The sequence below is a fragment of the Austrofundulus limnaeus genome, unplaced genomic scaffold (assembly GCF_001266775.1).
Source record: "Austrofundulus limnaeus strain Quisiro unplaced genomic scaffold, Austrofundulus_limnaeus-1.0 Scaffold207, whole genome shotgun sequence".
NCBI classification, from domain to species: domain Eukaryota; kingdom Metazoa; phylum Chordata; class Actinopteri; order Cyprinodontiformes; family Rivulidae; genus Austrofundulus; species Austrofundulus limnaeus.
Genome location: NW_013952609.1, coordinates 859,619 through 874,069, shown reverse-complemented (window position 1 = coordinate 874,069; position 14,451 = coordinate 859,619). Strand labels below are relative to the sequence as shown.

The 14,451-nt window shown below is 39.0% G+C and overlaps 1 protein-coding gene across 1 annotated transcript in view; it reads left to right on the top strand.

Moving 5' to 3' along the window:
* The window catches only part of agmo (alkylglycerol monooxygenase), a 63,511-nt gene that overhangs the window by 11,611 nt on the left and 37,449 nt on the right, over nucleotides 1-14,451 (top strand). The window contains exons 2-3 of the mRNA XM_014019015.1: nucleotides 33-163; nucleotides 3,369-3,520. Of these exons, the coding sequence (XP_013874469.1) occupies nucleotides 33-163; nucleotides 3,369-3,520 (283 nt within the window). The remainder of the gene's footprint in view (nucleotides 1-32; nucleotides 164-3,368; nucleotides 3,521-14,451) is intronic.

Below are 14,451 nucleotides of genomic sequence, written 5' to 3'. Positions count from 1 at the left end.
GTGTGTGTGTGTGTGTGTGTGTGTGTGTGTAGGCCACTCCGTTCTTTATTGGACTGATTGTGCTCGAGATGGTGGTGGGCTTTCTGAGGACAGGAGCCCCTGTGATCACCATCAGTGATGGCCTGACCTCTGTTGCATCTGGGATGATCAACAGACTTCCACTGTGAGTGCTCAGGCAGGCTGTTGACCACCTTTACTATATGATAAATATTAATATGAAGGATTTACAGTAGAGTGATTTGGTTGCATTTTACCATGACTGTTGTCTGTTTTGTCATATGACTGAATAATTTGGCTACAGCCAAAGTAGAGTGCTCCCATCTTAAAACAACTTTAATCTAGAAAAGGTCACTGTTATTCAAACTTTTACCCTCTTGTTCTTCTTGGAATATATGTTTTCACCAAACATATTAAAAAGATTTAATGAATGTGAAGTGCAACATCTTGCCTTTGATGTTGCTATTTGTGCTTGTAAATAACCACAGAATTAATGTGAATAATTCTGCAATGCAAAAGTAGCTTTTGCATGGCATACAACATTTTCGAGACTAGTGTTAATTTAAGATGCTAACAGCTGACTTTGTTGTTTTTGCATTATTTGAAATTAAATGCATTGATTTGAAAATGTGTTTCACTAAACTGAAACTGAAATAAATGGTTTTAATCAGGTGAAAGAACTGTCAGTTTAATCCCTAGACGGCTTAACTAGTTTTTTTTCTCCCGTTTATTTTTACAATGACGAACACCTGCAGTGGAAATCTTTAATCTAGGTCTAGGCGGGATCTGGTTGTCCAAAACAAAAATATGTTGTCTCGTGCAACATAAACAGTGGTTGTGTCAAGCCCTGCTTTACTTGATAAAAATAAAATAAAATAAAATAAAATAAAAAACTTAATTCTGAAGGTGTGGCGGCTTTTACCCTGCAGGGTGTGGGACACACAAAAAAAATTAATTTTGTAATTAAAACTTAAAGAACTGAAAATAAAAGTAGTCCAGCTGAATTTCAATACAACAAAATAGTTTCAAAGCAAATTCATTCAGATTCAAACCATTATATTGAGTTTCAGTTTGGTGAAATTAATTTTTAAACCAATGCATTTCATCATCCTCGTTAACGGTTAGCTCGTCTCTCATGTCAGAATTAAACCGTTCCCCAAATCTGAGAATCTATTTGCAAAGTATAAAACCTTAGTCATATTATTATTTAAATTCACTTCATAAATGTGGCTGAACATTTTCTTCAGCGTGATGTGAGTCACATTTCAGGAAACAAAAACATCCTGTTGTCATTTTTCAGTGCTAAAAAAGTATTTTTATTTATTTATTTATTTATTTATTTATTTATTTTTAAACAGAACAAATTGGACACTTTTGCAGAAATAATTATGTGATCATGAGAGGTTCAGCCAGAAATTGATTACCTTCAGAAACATGCGTAACTTATTTATCGCTTAAGGAACGTTGACTTAAAACAAGAGTGTGGATTGTAAAATGAGCTAACTCTGTGTTCAGTTTCTGCCTTGTGATTTGAATGGRTGGACATGTTTTCACATGATTAAATTTTGTGATTTTTTAAAAAATTTATTTATTTACTTTTTAGTTGAACTTTTGTAACATTTTTTGCTGACTGAAAAAGTTGCACAGTCTGAGGAAGATTTTTTGTTTACATCAGGGGTGCCCAAACATTTTCCCTGAGAGGGCCAAAATTAAAATCAATCTGAGGGCCGCAGGACAAATGTAATAATATGAGAAATGCAAATACTTAAGTAAAGTAGTTTTATTTTTTATGATTAAGCTAGCAGCCAGTGTGGTTGCCCACATTCTTTAGTTTTTTTTTTTTCAGCCCATGGACATGGAGAAAATTTAACGTATGTTCAGGCAGCAAAGACTCATGGGACTTCTCATAATTTTAAAATTTAAGTATATGTGGTCTTATAAGGTGTGCAAATCTAGATATGGGCTTAAATCTAATCTAAATGTTTCTTGTAGTTACTTGTATTTTATATTAAATCTTAAAATTACAATCTAGTAACTGTTGGTGGGCCAAATCAAATGGCTCGGCGGGCCAATTTTGGCCCGTGGGCTCCACTTTGTGCACCTCTGGTTTACATAATATTAAATCTCCCAGTTTTAAATATAAATTTTAACTTTCACTTTTATTATTGAATCTATTTATTATTAGCATGTTTCTGAAAATTTTACAGCCACCATATCTCTGCCTTTAGTAAACCATTTTATTAGATGTACCTAAACCAGAGTATTTGTAAAGATGGCAGAGGTTAAAATTGATACTGCCACCCTTTAATTCTCCAATTGTTTCACCACCAGAAGTATCAAAACTATTCATTACTCAGAAGTATTAATAGGCTTTAAAAAAAAGCTTCTGTAGAAGCATCAACTCAAACTTTTTACTCAAGCAACAGTGTAAAAGTTCTGGTTTTAAAAAGCTTAGGCCACATAACAGGGATATATATTGCACAACCCACCTCCCCAAAACGCATTTTACTGAAGGCCATGATTATAATGTTATATCAAAATTTAGGATCCTGTTTCAGCTGCATATAAATCTACCATAGTGAACTTCATACTAGGCTACATATGTCTACGTTCTGCTTGAGGTGACGGGATTTGTGTCATCCTGATGCGATGGATAATATAAACTAGAGAGTCACTGATGTAAAAACTTCAGCTGATATGACCTAAAATCATTTTTGATAGAAATAACATTTGCAAATGGATTTTAAGTTAGATAAGACACTAAGGCTGTGTATTGTCAAGAAACTGAGGATACGATACATATCATGACACGGGTTGCGGTACGATCTATCACAATATATTGCGATACTGTAAGTGAAGCGAAATACGGGAATATGTTGCCATTTTTTTTGCCCAAAAATTCTATTAAGGGACTGTTGGCAACCTTACTTCAGCTTAGAAGGCAGCAGGTGTTCTGATCCGCTCAGATTCAGCCATTGGTACGTAGTGCTAATGTTTACTCACAATGCTAATGTTTGAGCTACTGTTTTTCTCTCTGGCTCCTCAGGAGTGGAGGAGCAACATGTCTGTCTGACTGCTGCCAACTGGTGGTCGGAGGCCAAACAAAAACACAAAAATGAACCGTTGGCAAGAAAGTTTACATTTAAAACCTCAATTAAAAACCGATACAGGGCTTAAGAGAATAAATATACTATCGAAAAATGAAATATTGCAATATTTCAGTGCATCAATATTTTCTTATGCCCCTATTAGACACGTGCAGATCAAATGCCTTAATGTGATTAATCAGTCTTTTTAATCTGTTTTTTTTTTTTTGTAGAGAAATGAACTGCAAGCATAAGCTCACTGTGAACTTTGACCCCTCCTCACAGGCTGCTGATGAGAGGCTGTGAACTGTCAGCGTACATGTACGTGTGGGACAACTTCCGCCTGCTGGAGCTGCCCTGGGACTCTGCCTGGACCTGGTGGTTTACCTTCTTAGGAGTGGACTTCTGCTACTACTGGGTCCACCGCTTCGCTCACGGTACCAACAGAAGCATCACACCAACGCCCACAGCTGACAGCAATTAATCATATTTAAGTGTGGTTTTCTCCTTCACGTAGCCTGGGAGCTGTGGTCAGCTTAAATTTAAAGGGAATACTAAGGATTGGAGCAGTCACTAACTTTCCAAGTTGATTAAATTAAAAAAAAAACAACTAAGTGTCCTTTTAGCTTAATTATCCCTCCTACTAAATGTGATCTTTATGCTTCAAATGTGTCTTATCAAAATATGGCAACCAAGCAACTTTGACTCTATGCTTGAAAGATTACTGTGGCGTTTCCAGTGTTTTGTTTGGGTTCTCATTGTGTGACCGTGCCAATACAAGTCTGCAACCCACCAGCATCAAACTGCTGTCTTCTGCTTTCTTGTTGCTTCCACAGAGCACAAACAAAGACTACAAAGTTAGCTGATGATAAATGGCTCTAAAATGTTGATTTAGTTGCTTTCCCTGCAGGGAGGAGTCATGAACATGGCACTCACATCATGTTTTCCTGGACACTGTAGAGGAAGCAATTATTTTTGAGTTACATCCAGCTGCTTCAGAGCTGTGCAGATGTGAGAGGCCTTGGTCTCCAGAGGCCTGTGGTCTTAACTCAGTGCTGCCACAGCAACAGGCTGCACACAGTGATGTCTCTGAATCTGCGACGTCCAGCATTACACAGTGAAAAACAGAATATATGGACCGGATATGCTGTTTTTAGAGTAGTGGTTCCACTTTTTTTTAAAGAAGGACATGCCTAATGTGTGCTGGTGACACACGTGCAAGATGTGCAGCCTGCCATTCAGCACACTAAATGAGAAGCATGAATTTGTGGGCAACAGGCTTGTTTATTTGTGTCAGCGTCACATCAAGCTGCCCACCGCTGTCCGGTCCTCTTTGGTTTGGAATAAAGTCTGCTGCTGATGTGTTGATGCTAGCGGTCGGCTAAACCGAAGCGCTTAAATTGTGCTCCGCAGCCACCAAAAACTGGCCGACATGTCTTTGAGGTGAGTGAGAGGATCTGTTTTGGATGCTTGTGGTCAAATTTTTATTTATACTTTGACCTCTTACTGCACGTAGAGATGATTTCAGCGTCCAGTCACCATGACACACAGCATGTTTGGCATTAATGTTGTCATGGGGATGTCTGTGTGTGTGTGTGTGTGTGTGTGTCGATTTCAGCTGAGCCGTGATTATTTTGAACCCTACCCATTAAACTATCAAATAACTCCAAAACCACAAGTTCCTCCAGCAGGACACACGATCTAATAGGGCCGTATTTATTACATACTTTTGAGGACTCTGTTCAAGTCTTAAAACAGTAATGAGCAAGATTGTGTAAAACAGTATAGTTTCAGTAATAAAACAAATTCAAGTACAAATTATTGGTTTAAAACACACGTCCAAGCTGTTTGTGTAAAGTAGACTAACATTAAAGGGGTCTTATCCTGCAAAATCTACTTTTTGAAGCTGCGAAATACATTTTGTTGTGTACCTAGTTCTTAGGAGTTCAGAAAAGTTTATTTTAGTCTCTCTCAGTGCTGCGTAGATATTTTTATATTCAAGTTTTCTTTGTTTTCTGTGACTTTTTCTGAACTATTACATCAAATTATTTGTGACAGAACTGAATGAAATTTTGTGACTGATTAACTGAATTTAAGATCTAGTCTTGTATTTCACACTTTATGCAGCCATGTCGTGTAAATAGAGGAATAGTCAGTGTGTCTTATCAATACACTGCAAAAACTGTCCATTTTACCAAGTTTTAAAATCTTATTTCCAGCCAAAAAGTGTTTTTGATCTTGTTTTGGTACTGATTTACTAAACAAGAACTGATTGTGTAAGAATAATCATCTTGTTTTCAGAAAGTGTAAGATTATTTGTCTTGTTAGTCTGAAAATTTGACTCAAATGAAGTCAAAAGTTTCTGCCAATGGAGTAAGAAAATTTTACTTGGTAAGATTCTTAAAATACTTGATTTGACTCATTTTTTCTTGTTTCAAGAATCTTACCAAGTAACATTTTCTTAATTTGAGTCAAATTTTCAGGCTAACAAGACAAATAATCTTACACTTTATGAAAACAAGATTATTATTCTTACACAATCAGTTCTTTGTTTAGTAAATCAGTCTCAAAACAAGATCAAAAAACTTTTTGGTTGGATATAAGATTTTAAAACTTGGTTAGGTGGACAGTTTTTGCAGTGTATGAGGCCATTCGGTCTATTTAAACGAAGTCTGTTACGTTTTAATGTCTGACATAAAAGGTACCGCCTCCAGATGTGTGACCAGGAAGTCAGATGCACACGTTAAGAGGTTGATTGATCATTAATCATTAAGCAGTCTTCTCTCTCTTAGATCACCTGAGGACAGATGCCYTCTGCTAGAGAGGGTTATTAATTTGCTCTCCTTCCACTCTCAGGCTCGCTGCCTGTGGGCCCTATGGAGTCTGTTTTTTAGAAGCGATCAACTGGTTTTCTGCTATTTTTTTRAGACTTCCAYTTTATTGAACACGATTTTCTTACAGAACTTCTAAATAAGGTCAGGGCTTACCAGCTACAGTTTGGTGGTCTTCATCCTCCTCTGGTTCTGGGTCAGACTCTGGTTCCAACATGTAAAGACTGAATGGACAAGTTCCCTTGTTGACATATTTTAACTAAATTGTAATTCAAAAAGTTTCTGCTCAACTATAGTCGTAAAACTCTCTATCAAACTCGAATGAACCGTTGTGAAAGCTGGAGGGGGACAGCCTCAAAACGAGTTGACACCTCAGGAAAGGGGTGCAAGAGGGGAGGAATTCAGAACAAAGCATTGCAGTTCCACTTTATGTAGACCCCAAAGCTTTATGTGCACTTTAAAGCCTRTAAAATGGCCTTTTTAAAGCCCTGACCTCAACTGTTGCTGTGAAAATCCAAGAAACTAAAGAGCCAGCCTTGTGTGATTACTGTTTGTGATTTCCAGTTATATATACATCAAGTTCTTCTATACGTTGTCTGCATACAATACTAAATTTCTGTTTCACTTGGTGGGCTGTTTTAGTGACTAATCTGCTTGCCTAATGCCTGAAAACTTTGATTTTCCCCTTTTCTAGCCTATTGGGGTTGTTATTATGGAACACTGTGGGGTCACAGACATTCATACAGTGCTGAGCGGCCACAGTGTTTGCTCAGAATATATAAGGTTTTCCACTCGTTACCAGAACGAAGCTGTCGTCCTCGACCACAGGACCGGGCCGACACCATCCTCATTCCTCTCTCTGGTCAGCCAAAGTTTTCTCAGTCAACCAGATTCTGACCTCCAGCTTCTCTCAGAGGAAAGCTCAACACAAAGCTTTCAAAAAGAGCAATATATTTTGGCAATACTCATGCTGTAAGGACAGTAAACTGTAAAGGGGTGGTAGTAGTCAGCGTTACCTCTCAGATAATGTCAGTGTTTCTTGCTTTATTGCATTAGAAGAATAAGTTTTAAGTTTAGTTTACAACAGCAGAGACATCGTTTGTTTGTTCTTATTTTGTCGAGGCAAGCTATAAATCTAAAAATTGTGCAATAAAGGAAGAACTACAATACTAAAGCTCGGGGGAAAAAAGGCACAGCTACATTCTGGGTTTAGAAATATGAGCTTATATAAAACATCGTTTTTAGTTTGAGCAGTTTTATGGGTAATTTCATAGTTTTCCTCCCATGACCTCAACATTAAAGGACAGCTCAAAGATAATTAAGTGGAAAGAACTTGGCAGTCATGTGCGCTGATGCCATCTACGCTGCGGAGACATTACTGCGGGGGATTTCTCCTGCCAGACACAGATCCTTCAGATAGCAGCAGATTGAAAAAGAAAACCCAATCAGCAGGCCTCATTTGAATTTAAACCCTAATCAAATTTAGAATTCTTCATTCGTAGAAGTAAAAGCAGAAGTCTGTGACAGGATCTTATTTGTGGCCTTTGCTTCGCATCTGGCTGGAATCAGAGCAGACAAACAGCAAGTTGTGGTTAAAGTTGAAGCAAATATGAAACTTCAAACAATCCAACGACCTTTGTGCACACATTGGCTTAAATGAAGTCTTTTCATTCTATCCTAATACAAATATTTGTGTGAACTCTTATCATTGGTGCGCATCCAAGAATCAATCTTTAGTTAGTCCTGGAGTCTTTTCATAATAAACAGTTGTATTGCTTTATTCAAGTTGRATTTTAGTTTTGAGCAAATGAAAAGTCAAGTTTGYAGTGTTGAAATAATAGAAGTGCATGGGTTTATGTATTAGCAGCCATCYGACATTAAATATTTCCAATTTATTCCCTATTTTTCTTTGTGTTCTGTTCCACCACAGGCCACCTCCATCAGTAGACGGAGTATATATTTTCAAAAAGGTTTTCTCTTCTGAACTGTCCCAGAACCAGATGGTTTTGGGTGAGGAGGAAGCGTCTCGGATGCGGCCTTGTTGTTGACAGGCCTGTTGATTCTGTTTATTCTAACCTCATATCGCGAGCACCACTAATAGCAGCCCTGCATGTGAGCGGCATCTATATCGAGCCGTGCCAGCCAGGTTGAAGCTATTAATCAGCCAGTCAACTGTCCGTGCGTTGATTACAAGTGAGGTAATGGAAGCTGCGCTGCTGTTTTCTCACCACACTAACTGCTGCTGCTGCTACACTTTTAGCCCAGAAACGTCAGAGCATCGTTTAAAAAGTCTCTTGAAATGGTATCATTATCTCCTCAAAATGACCTAAATTAAGAGAGAGGAAAAAGTTCAAATTGGTGAAGGAAAAAGAAGGTTTGGTAGATTTCATTTTGTTACTGGCATCACAAGACAAAAAACACAAATTAWACGGTACAAAGCATACAATAACTTATTATTGCTTTTTTATATCAGGATTAGCCTGGTTAAAARCAGACCCTTGTCCTTTGCTTTGCTTCATAAGAGGGTCTGGACTCTCGGCTATAGAGAAGCGATTCTTGCTGGAGGCGTGGCCTCAGTGGAAGTTTAAAACGATTGGATCGGTTGGCCGCGATGTATGTGTTCCAGCTCCACTGTGAAGGAGGCTAAGCTAAGAAGCTAACTGGAAATTGCGTGTGCTGTAAACAACCCTACTGAGAGGAGAAAAGTACCGAGCTGAACGTGACGTTTGTAAATGAGAGCTGCTGCTTTGTCAGACAAATTTAATTTAATTTGGAAGCCTTATCAACTCAGACTGGCTTCATTCACTTCCTCCACTGCTGTATGCTAACTAACTATCAGACACTGCGCAGAAAATCAACTTTCTGTTCTCTGATTGGCCCAAATGAAAATTCTCCTGAAGAAATCCTTGTTTATGGGAGAAATTCCAGACGGAGCAGAGAAGGGAAACTAGAACTGAGCGGAGCTGCGTAGGAAGGCAAGGGCCAGGCTGAATCAGGATTAAAGATCTGTTGAACATTAACAGCTTGAAGCTCCTGTCACACTTTGATGGTTTAGACCAGTGTTTCCCAAAGTTGGGGTCGGGACCCAAAGTGGGGTCCTGAAACATCAAGGTGGGGTCCTGACAAGATTTTCTGAATTAATTACATTTTGCCTTAGTTGTTACAAAGGAGTGAGGTTAATATATTTAAAATGGATAAATGTTGTATAAAAATATGGTTACTGTGCCCATGTTTAGTTMACCTGATACAAATGTTTATCATCCAAAAATAGTTGGGGGCACAGGTCTCTGCTACTGTTATTTTGTGGGTCAAAAGCTGAAAAGTTTGGGAACCASTGCACTTTGGTTCCCAAAGTTGGGCTTGGGACCCAATTATGGGTCATGAAGCACCTTGGATAATCTCCAGAAATCAATTRAAAGGGTAATAAAATAATTGCTGATGTAATATTTTCCCTATAATTATTACAAAACACAAAATAAGTATAAATAAGTATTTATATTTGTGTACAAGCTGTTTAGATTGTCAAAAAGCCTGTGTTTTTAGGGTTATTAATGAAGTTCGTGTACTCAGATCAGTAATATTTGGGGTCACAAGTTTTTGCAATGCATATTTTGTGGGTGAGAAGATAAAAAGTTTGGGAACCACTGCTCTAGACAACTCATTCCAACTTGTGAAAATATGAGACATCTACGTTGAAGATGGAACTAAAAAAATAAACTGGAAGCCTCTTTTGGGCATGTACATACTGAAATGCTAACAGATTGATCAAATATATAGATTTTATTAGTGACTTAGTTGAAAACATATTTTGMAAGATGTTATAAGTTGTCTAAAATGTTACCGTTTGACAGGGCCTTTAGAGATGTAATGTAAAAAGCCATGAATGCTGAATAAAAATGGTTTCAGCTTTTTTGTAATGTATTGCTAAAACGTGGCCGAACTTCATCGATTGGATTTATTGTTTGCAGCGAAAAAAAGTCATCATGCAGCTGATTTAGAAYGCCCAGTTCTGACTTCAAATAGAAAACATCTTAAAATGGTTTGTATGAATCCAAACCCTCAAATCAAAAAGAAAAGTTATTGACAGAAACTTTCACCATAACTTTTACGGCTCAACGTGTTCACAGGCTTTCTGTTTCTCTGAATGAGCCACACTCGTGGAGTATTTTTTTTTTTCAGTTCTAACACCCTGTTTCCATCCTGTGGATCTGTTTCCTGATGTCCACACCTTTCTCTCTGCAGTCCTCAGACAGCAGCAGCAGCTGTTAGGACAACAGATGTGCTCAGCACTCCTTCACTGTCCTTTAGTCCTGAGGAGGTTCAGGAGATGTGGATGTTATTGTTTGAAAAGGAGCTCCTCCTGGCTTTGTGAATGGGGGGGTGGGGGGAATAGAATGCCCCCCCAGTGACCAGGTCTCCATAAATCTTCCCTCTGATGGCAAGTTCCTGGCTAGGTGCAGGTTGTAGGGCCAGCAGAGGAATTTAGGCCCCTGCTTGGTTTGTTGGTTTGGTTTGGTCAGGGTGGGAGTCTGTCTCACTGCAGCAGAAAAAAACTCACGGATGCAAAGATAACAAGAACAGTGATAAATAGGTCTCGGTGTTGAAACTCTGTCGGCCGTTTGTGTGTTGAAAACAGAAGTGGAATATCTGCTTGTTGAAAGGGAAACTGGTCGGATTTGCCCCAGACGTCACAAAGAGATCATATCCACGAGGTCTACAGGAGCACAGCTTAAACAATGTGTGGAAACCAAGGTTTGTTATGATTATTGAGAGAGGACTGCTGAGCTCAGCAAAAACCACAGTCCGGCTGTCTGCTGCCCTCCTGTGCTTCTTTCGCTGCACGGGCAGACTTCCCCTCTGTCAGTGTTGTTGATGGAAGAGCTGATTTTGACGTGGCTGGAGAGAAATGTTCACTTGGTGAAGGTACGGGGTGTGAGGAAAATGGATTGGTCAAACATAACCTGAAAAAAGTAGAAATTTTGGTCAAAAAAGAAAAAATAAGTAGGTCCTCTGGATGGGTTCTTCTTCTTTAGTGAAACGTTTCATCTCTCCTCCAAGAGACTTCTTCAGTCTGATGGGTTTCAGGTGGTAGAAAATTTGGTATTTGTGTCTCCTACCTGACTAGATGCGCTATGGGTTTTAGCAAAATCCCTAACTGGAACATTTCAAAACACAGTTTTGTCCAAATCTCTAAATCATAAAATCACTCGTATCATTTTTAACACGGACAATTACATAGTTTAGCTGATATTATAGCTTTAAAAGGGTATTGAGTTTTCATAGCAACGTATTAGAAATCTTAATCAACTTTAGGTGGGCGGGTATTATGTAGGGGTGCACCAACAAGCCTATTCACATCAGGATCGTGATTTAGAGTCTATTTAAAGTGTCCCAATATTGATTTTGAAAGAAAAAAAAAACTAAGAAAATTAAAACTAATTCAATGGCCTGCATTTTGTAACTACGTATGTAGGATGTACTGACGTCACCACACAGCTGCTTCTGTAACGTATGCATGTACAGAAAGCACCAAAACAAAGAGGAAACTACACAAATGGAGGAAAGAGAGATTCAATCGGCCTCGTCTTCCGTTGAAGGCAAAGATTGGGGCTCATTTTGGTTTTTACTGAATGAGTTCAAGTCTGAGCTTCACTTTGTGCAAGGTTTGTAAAACTAAGCACTTTGGGAACACGAAAATAAATAAATTAGATTTTGCATCATAGTCTATCTAAATGCCTTGATATTGCTCGCTGTCTTTTTAAGAACCTCCTACCATTTCTGACACTCCCACTTCAGCACATCCTCATAATGTTTTGAGTGKAGGGTGCTCTGTGGGGCAGGAGCTTAGCTGCAGACTGAGCTCAAGAGAGGAGCTTTGTACAAATAGGCGGAGCTTTGTAGCAGCAAGCGTTAGGCAGCTCTGCATGGCTACCAGCAGATTCAAGGATTTTTCCAGCATGCATGAATGAACCAAAGCAACACCCTTGTTACGTAAAGCTCAAAAGAGTCGATGTTGCATAATAGACCTCACAATCAGTTCGTTAATGAGTTGTGAAAGAGAGTGTTAATTTTTTGTGCTGTGAATGAAAGGAACTGCAAAATCCTTTCTAGTAAAGTGTAAAATTAAGCCTGATAAAATCAGTTTTTACCTCACTTGTCAGTGTCTTTTCTACTCCGTTTGTGTGAGCTGTAAGTGGGCCTGACCAGCGTTAGTGTGTTTAGTTTAGAGTGTGTGACTGAGTTGTGTGGACAGCATGAAGTATGACTGGGACTAAAGAGAGCTGGTCCACCATCCAGCAGAATCCCTCTCTGGCTGTTTGGGTTGGCATCTTATCCAAGAGCCTTCCAGTCCAAACACCGGAGAACTGTTCACAGCCCATTACTCCTGTGATTGACAGGGCAGRCCACCACTCAGAGGGCTGCACGTGAAGCTTTTAAGTGCCAGAAGTTTGAAGCTCAGGGTGCTGATTTAGGCATTTGATTGATGCAACTGTTAAAACATTTTATAATATTTGAAGGTTAAAAGGTGCCCTTTTGGACTACTTTCAATGCTGGTTATTATTCTCTTTTGTCTTGTCATACTTTTCTTTTTATAGCAACATTATTCACAATAAAGATTTGCAGTCGCTCTCACTCAGTGCAGAACTTTGGAGCTAAATTTAAGAAACTCAACAGGACTTTGGTTCTTGGGTTTATATGATTCTTGTTATGTAAGCGTCAGTGCTAACGGGGTTGAGTGGGACGTAAACACTATATGACAAAGTCCAGCTTTGAAATATGCGACTGATTAGAGCATATAGTCCTTTGATTATGTATCATAGTGCAGTTTAGTAATTCAGTGTAAAAAAGTAAAACATTGCATCATGCCACCAAACCATGCTGTTTTATAGCTGCTTTGAAACAAGGGGTTTGTTATGGTAAATACTTCAGTGATTATAAACTGGTCTTCATATAATAAAAGATTGAATAAAGAAATGATTTTTTTTCCAAGTAAATAGAGCAACAACTGAAAATGTTTGAGATTATCCATGGGAATTTGAGATTCAAAAAGCAGCTTAAACGCTCAGAAAAAAAGATCAGCTGGAAATATGTTTCATATTTGATGCAGTGTCTGGTATTAAGTCTGTCATGATAACAAATTTTACMGGACCATAAATTGGCTTTGAAATTTACACAAAAAACAATAGTATTGTTTATTGTTTGGAGACCATTTGAAACTACTATGCCCCCTTGCACGTGCTTAAGAAGATTACAGAAAGATATGAATTTTACGTATGTAAAAAATTACGAACTGACCTGGACCAGATACTGGGAAAACAACACACAACAGCAGCTACTGAAGCTGCAACATTATTACCCATCTCTATCCAAGCCAGTGTAATTTATTCTGTATGTGTCTTCCTCTGGCTTCCTAAAATWATTATGGTCACCCTCATGCCGCTTACAAAATTTGTGTTGTCTGGAAAAACAGAAAAACAACTCTTGGCAAACCCAAGGCATCACCAGATAAAAAAGAAGACCCTCTTCTGGCTAAATGCCTGTTCAATGGGCTCTCATGCTACAATGGTTAGAGACCATGCACCTAAAAAATACCTGACACCAGAGTTCACTCTTACCTACACTAAGGAGTAGAAAAGAATGAGACACGAAGAAAACAAACAAGCAGGTAAATCAGTGGTTCCCAAACTTTTTAGTCTTATATACCCACTAGGAATGCACAATATAAACGATATATGGTAGAAATGATATAAATTTGTCCTATGATAGAGATCTGTAGTCTACCGGCCAACCGCGCAATTCTTTTTGATGATGTAACCAGCTGGAGTCAAAACAGAGGAAGCGGGAAGCAGCGTGGCTGAGAGCGCAAATGAAGAGGGGAAAAAACCTTATCTGGACCTGGTTCGGGTGTGCGAAAATGAACACCGAAAAGCGCGTCCTCCGGTCAGATGTCGACCGACCACACTGCCTGATGCGGGAGGAGCGCGCGCCGCGGCATGTGTGAAGGGCTTGACACAGGGGAGGCGACGTCACTCCCTCTCCATTCATTTCCACGCAGCGAGGCGACTGTCAGTGCAGGTGAAGTCAGTGCAGGTGAAGTCAGTGCTCAGGTGGGACGCACAAAAATCAGTCTGGACCTCGTTTCTCCTGCGGTCATAGCGCGATGACGCATGGCCGAATGCGCGCGCACTCTAAAGCGCGACTATGATTGTCACCCCGCCGGAGCGCGCAAAGATTAAACAGGTGGAGTGCAGAAAAAAATAATCTGCAAAGTGTGTAGAAAGGAATAAATACAAGCAATTTGTTTTACCACCTTAAAATGAAGCTGGTTATTCCAAACAACATCCAATGGATGCAGATATCTGTTACATTAAAGTTATTGTGTGTGTGTGTGATCTATCTATCTATCTATCTATCTATCTATCTATCTATCTATCTATCTATCTATCTATCTGTCTGTCTGTCTGTCTGTCTGTCTGTCTGTCTGTCTGTCTGTCTGTCTGTCTGTCTGTCTGTCTGTCTGTCTGTCTGTCTGTCTG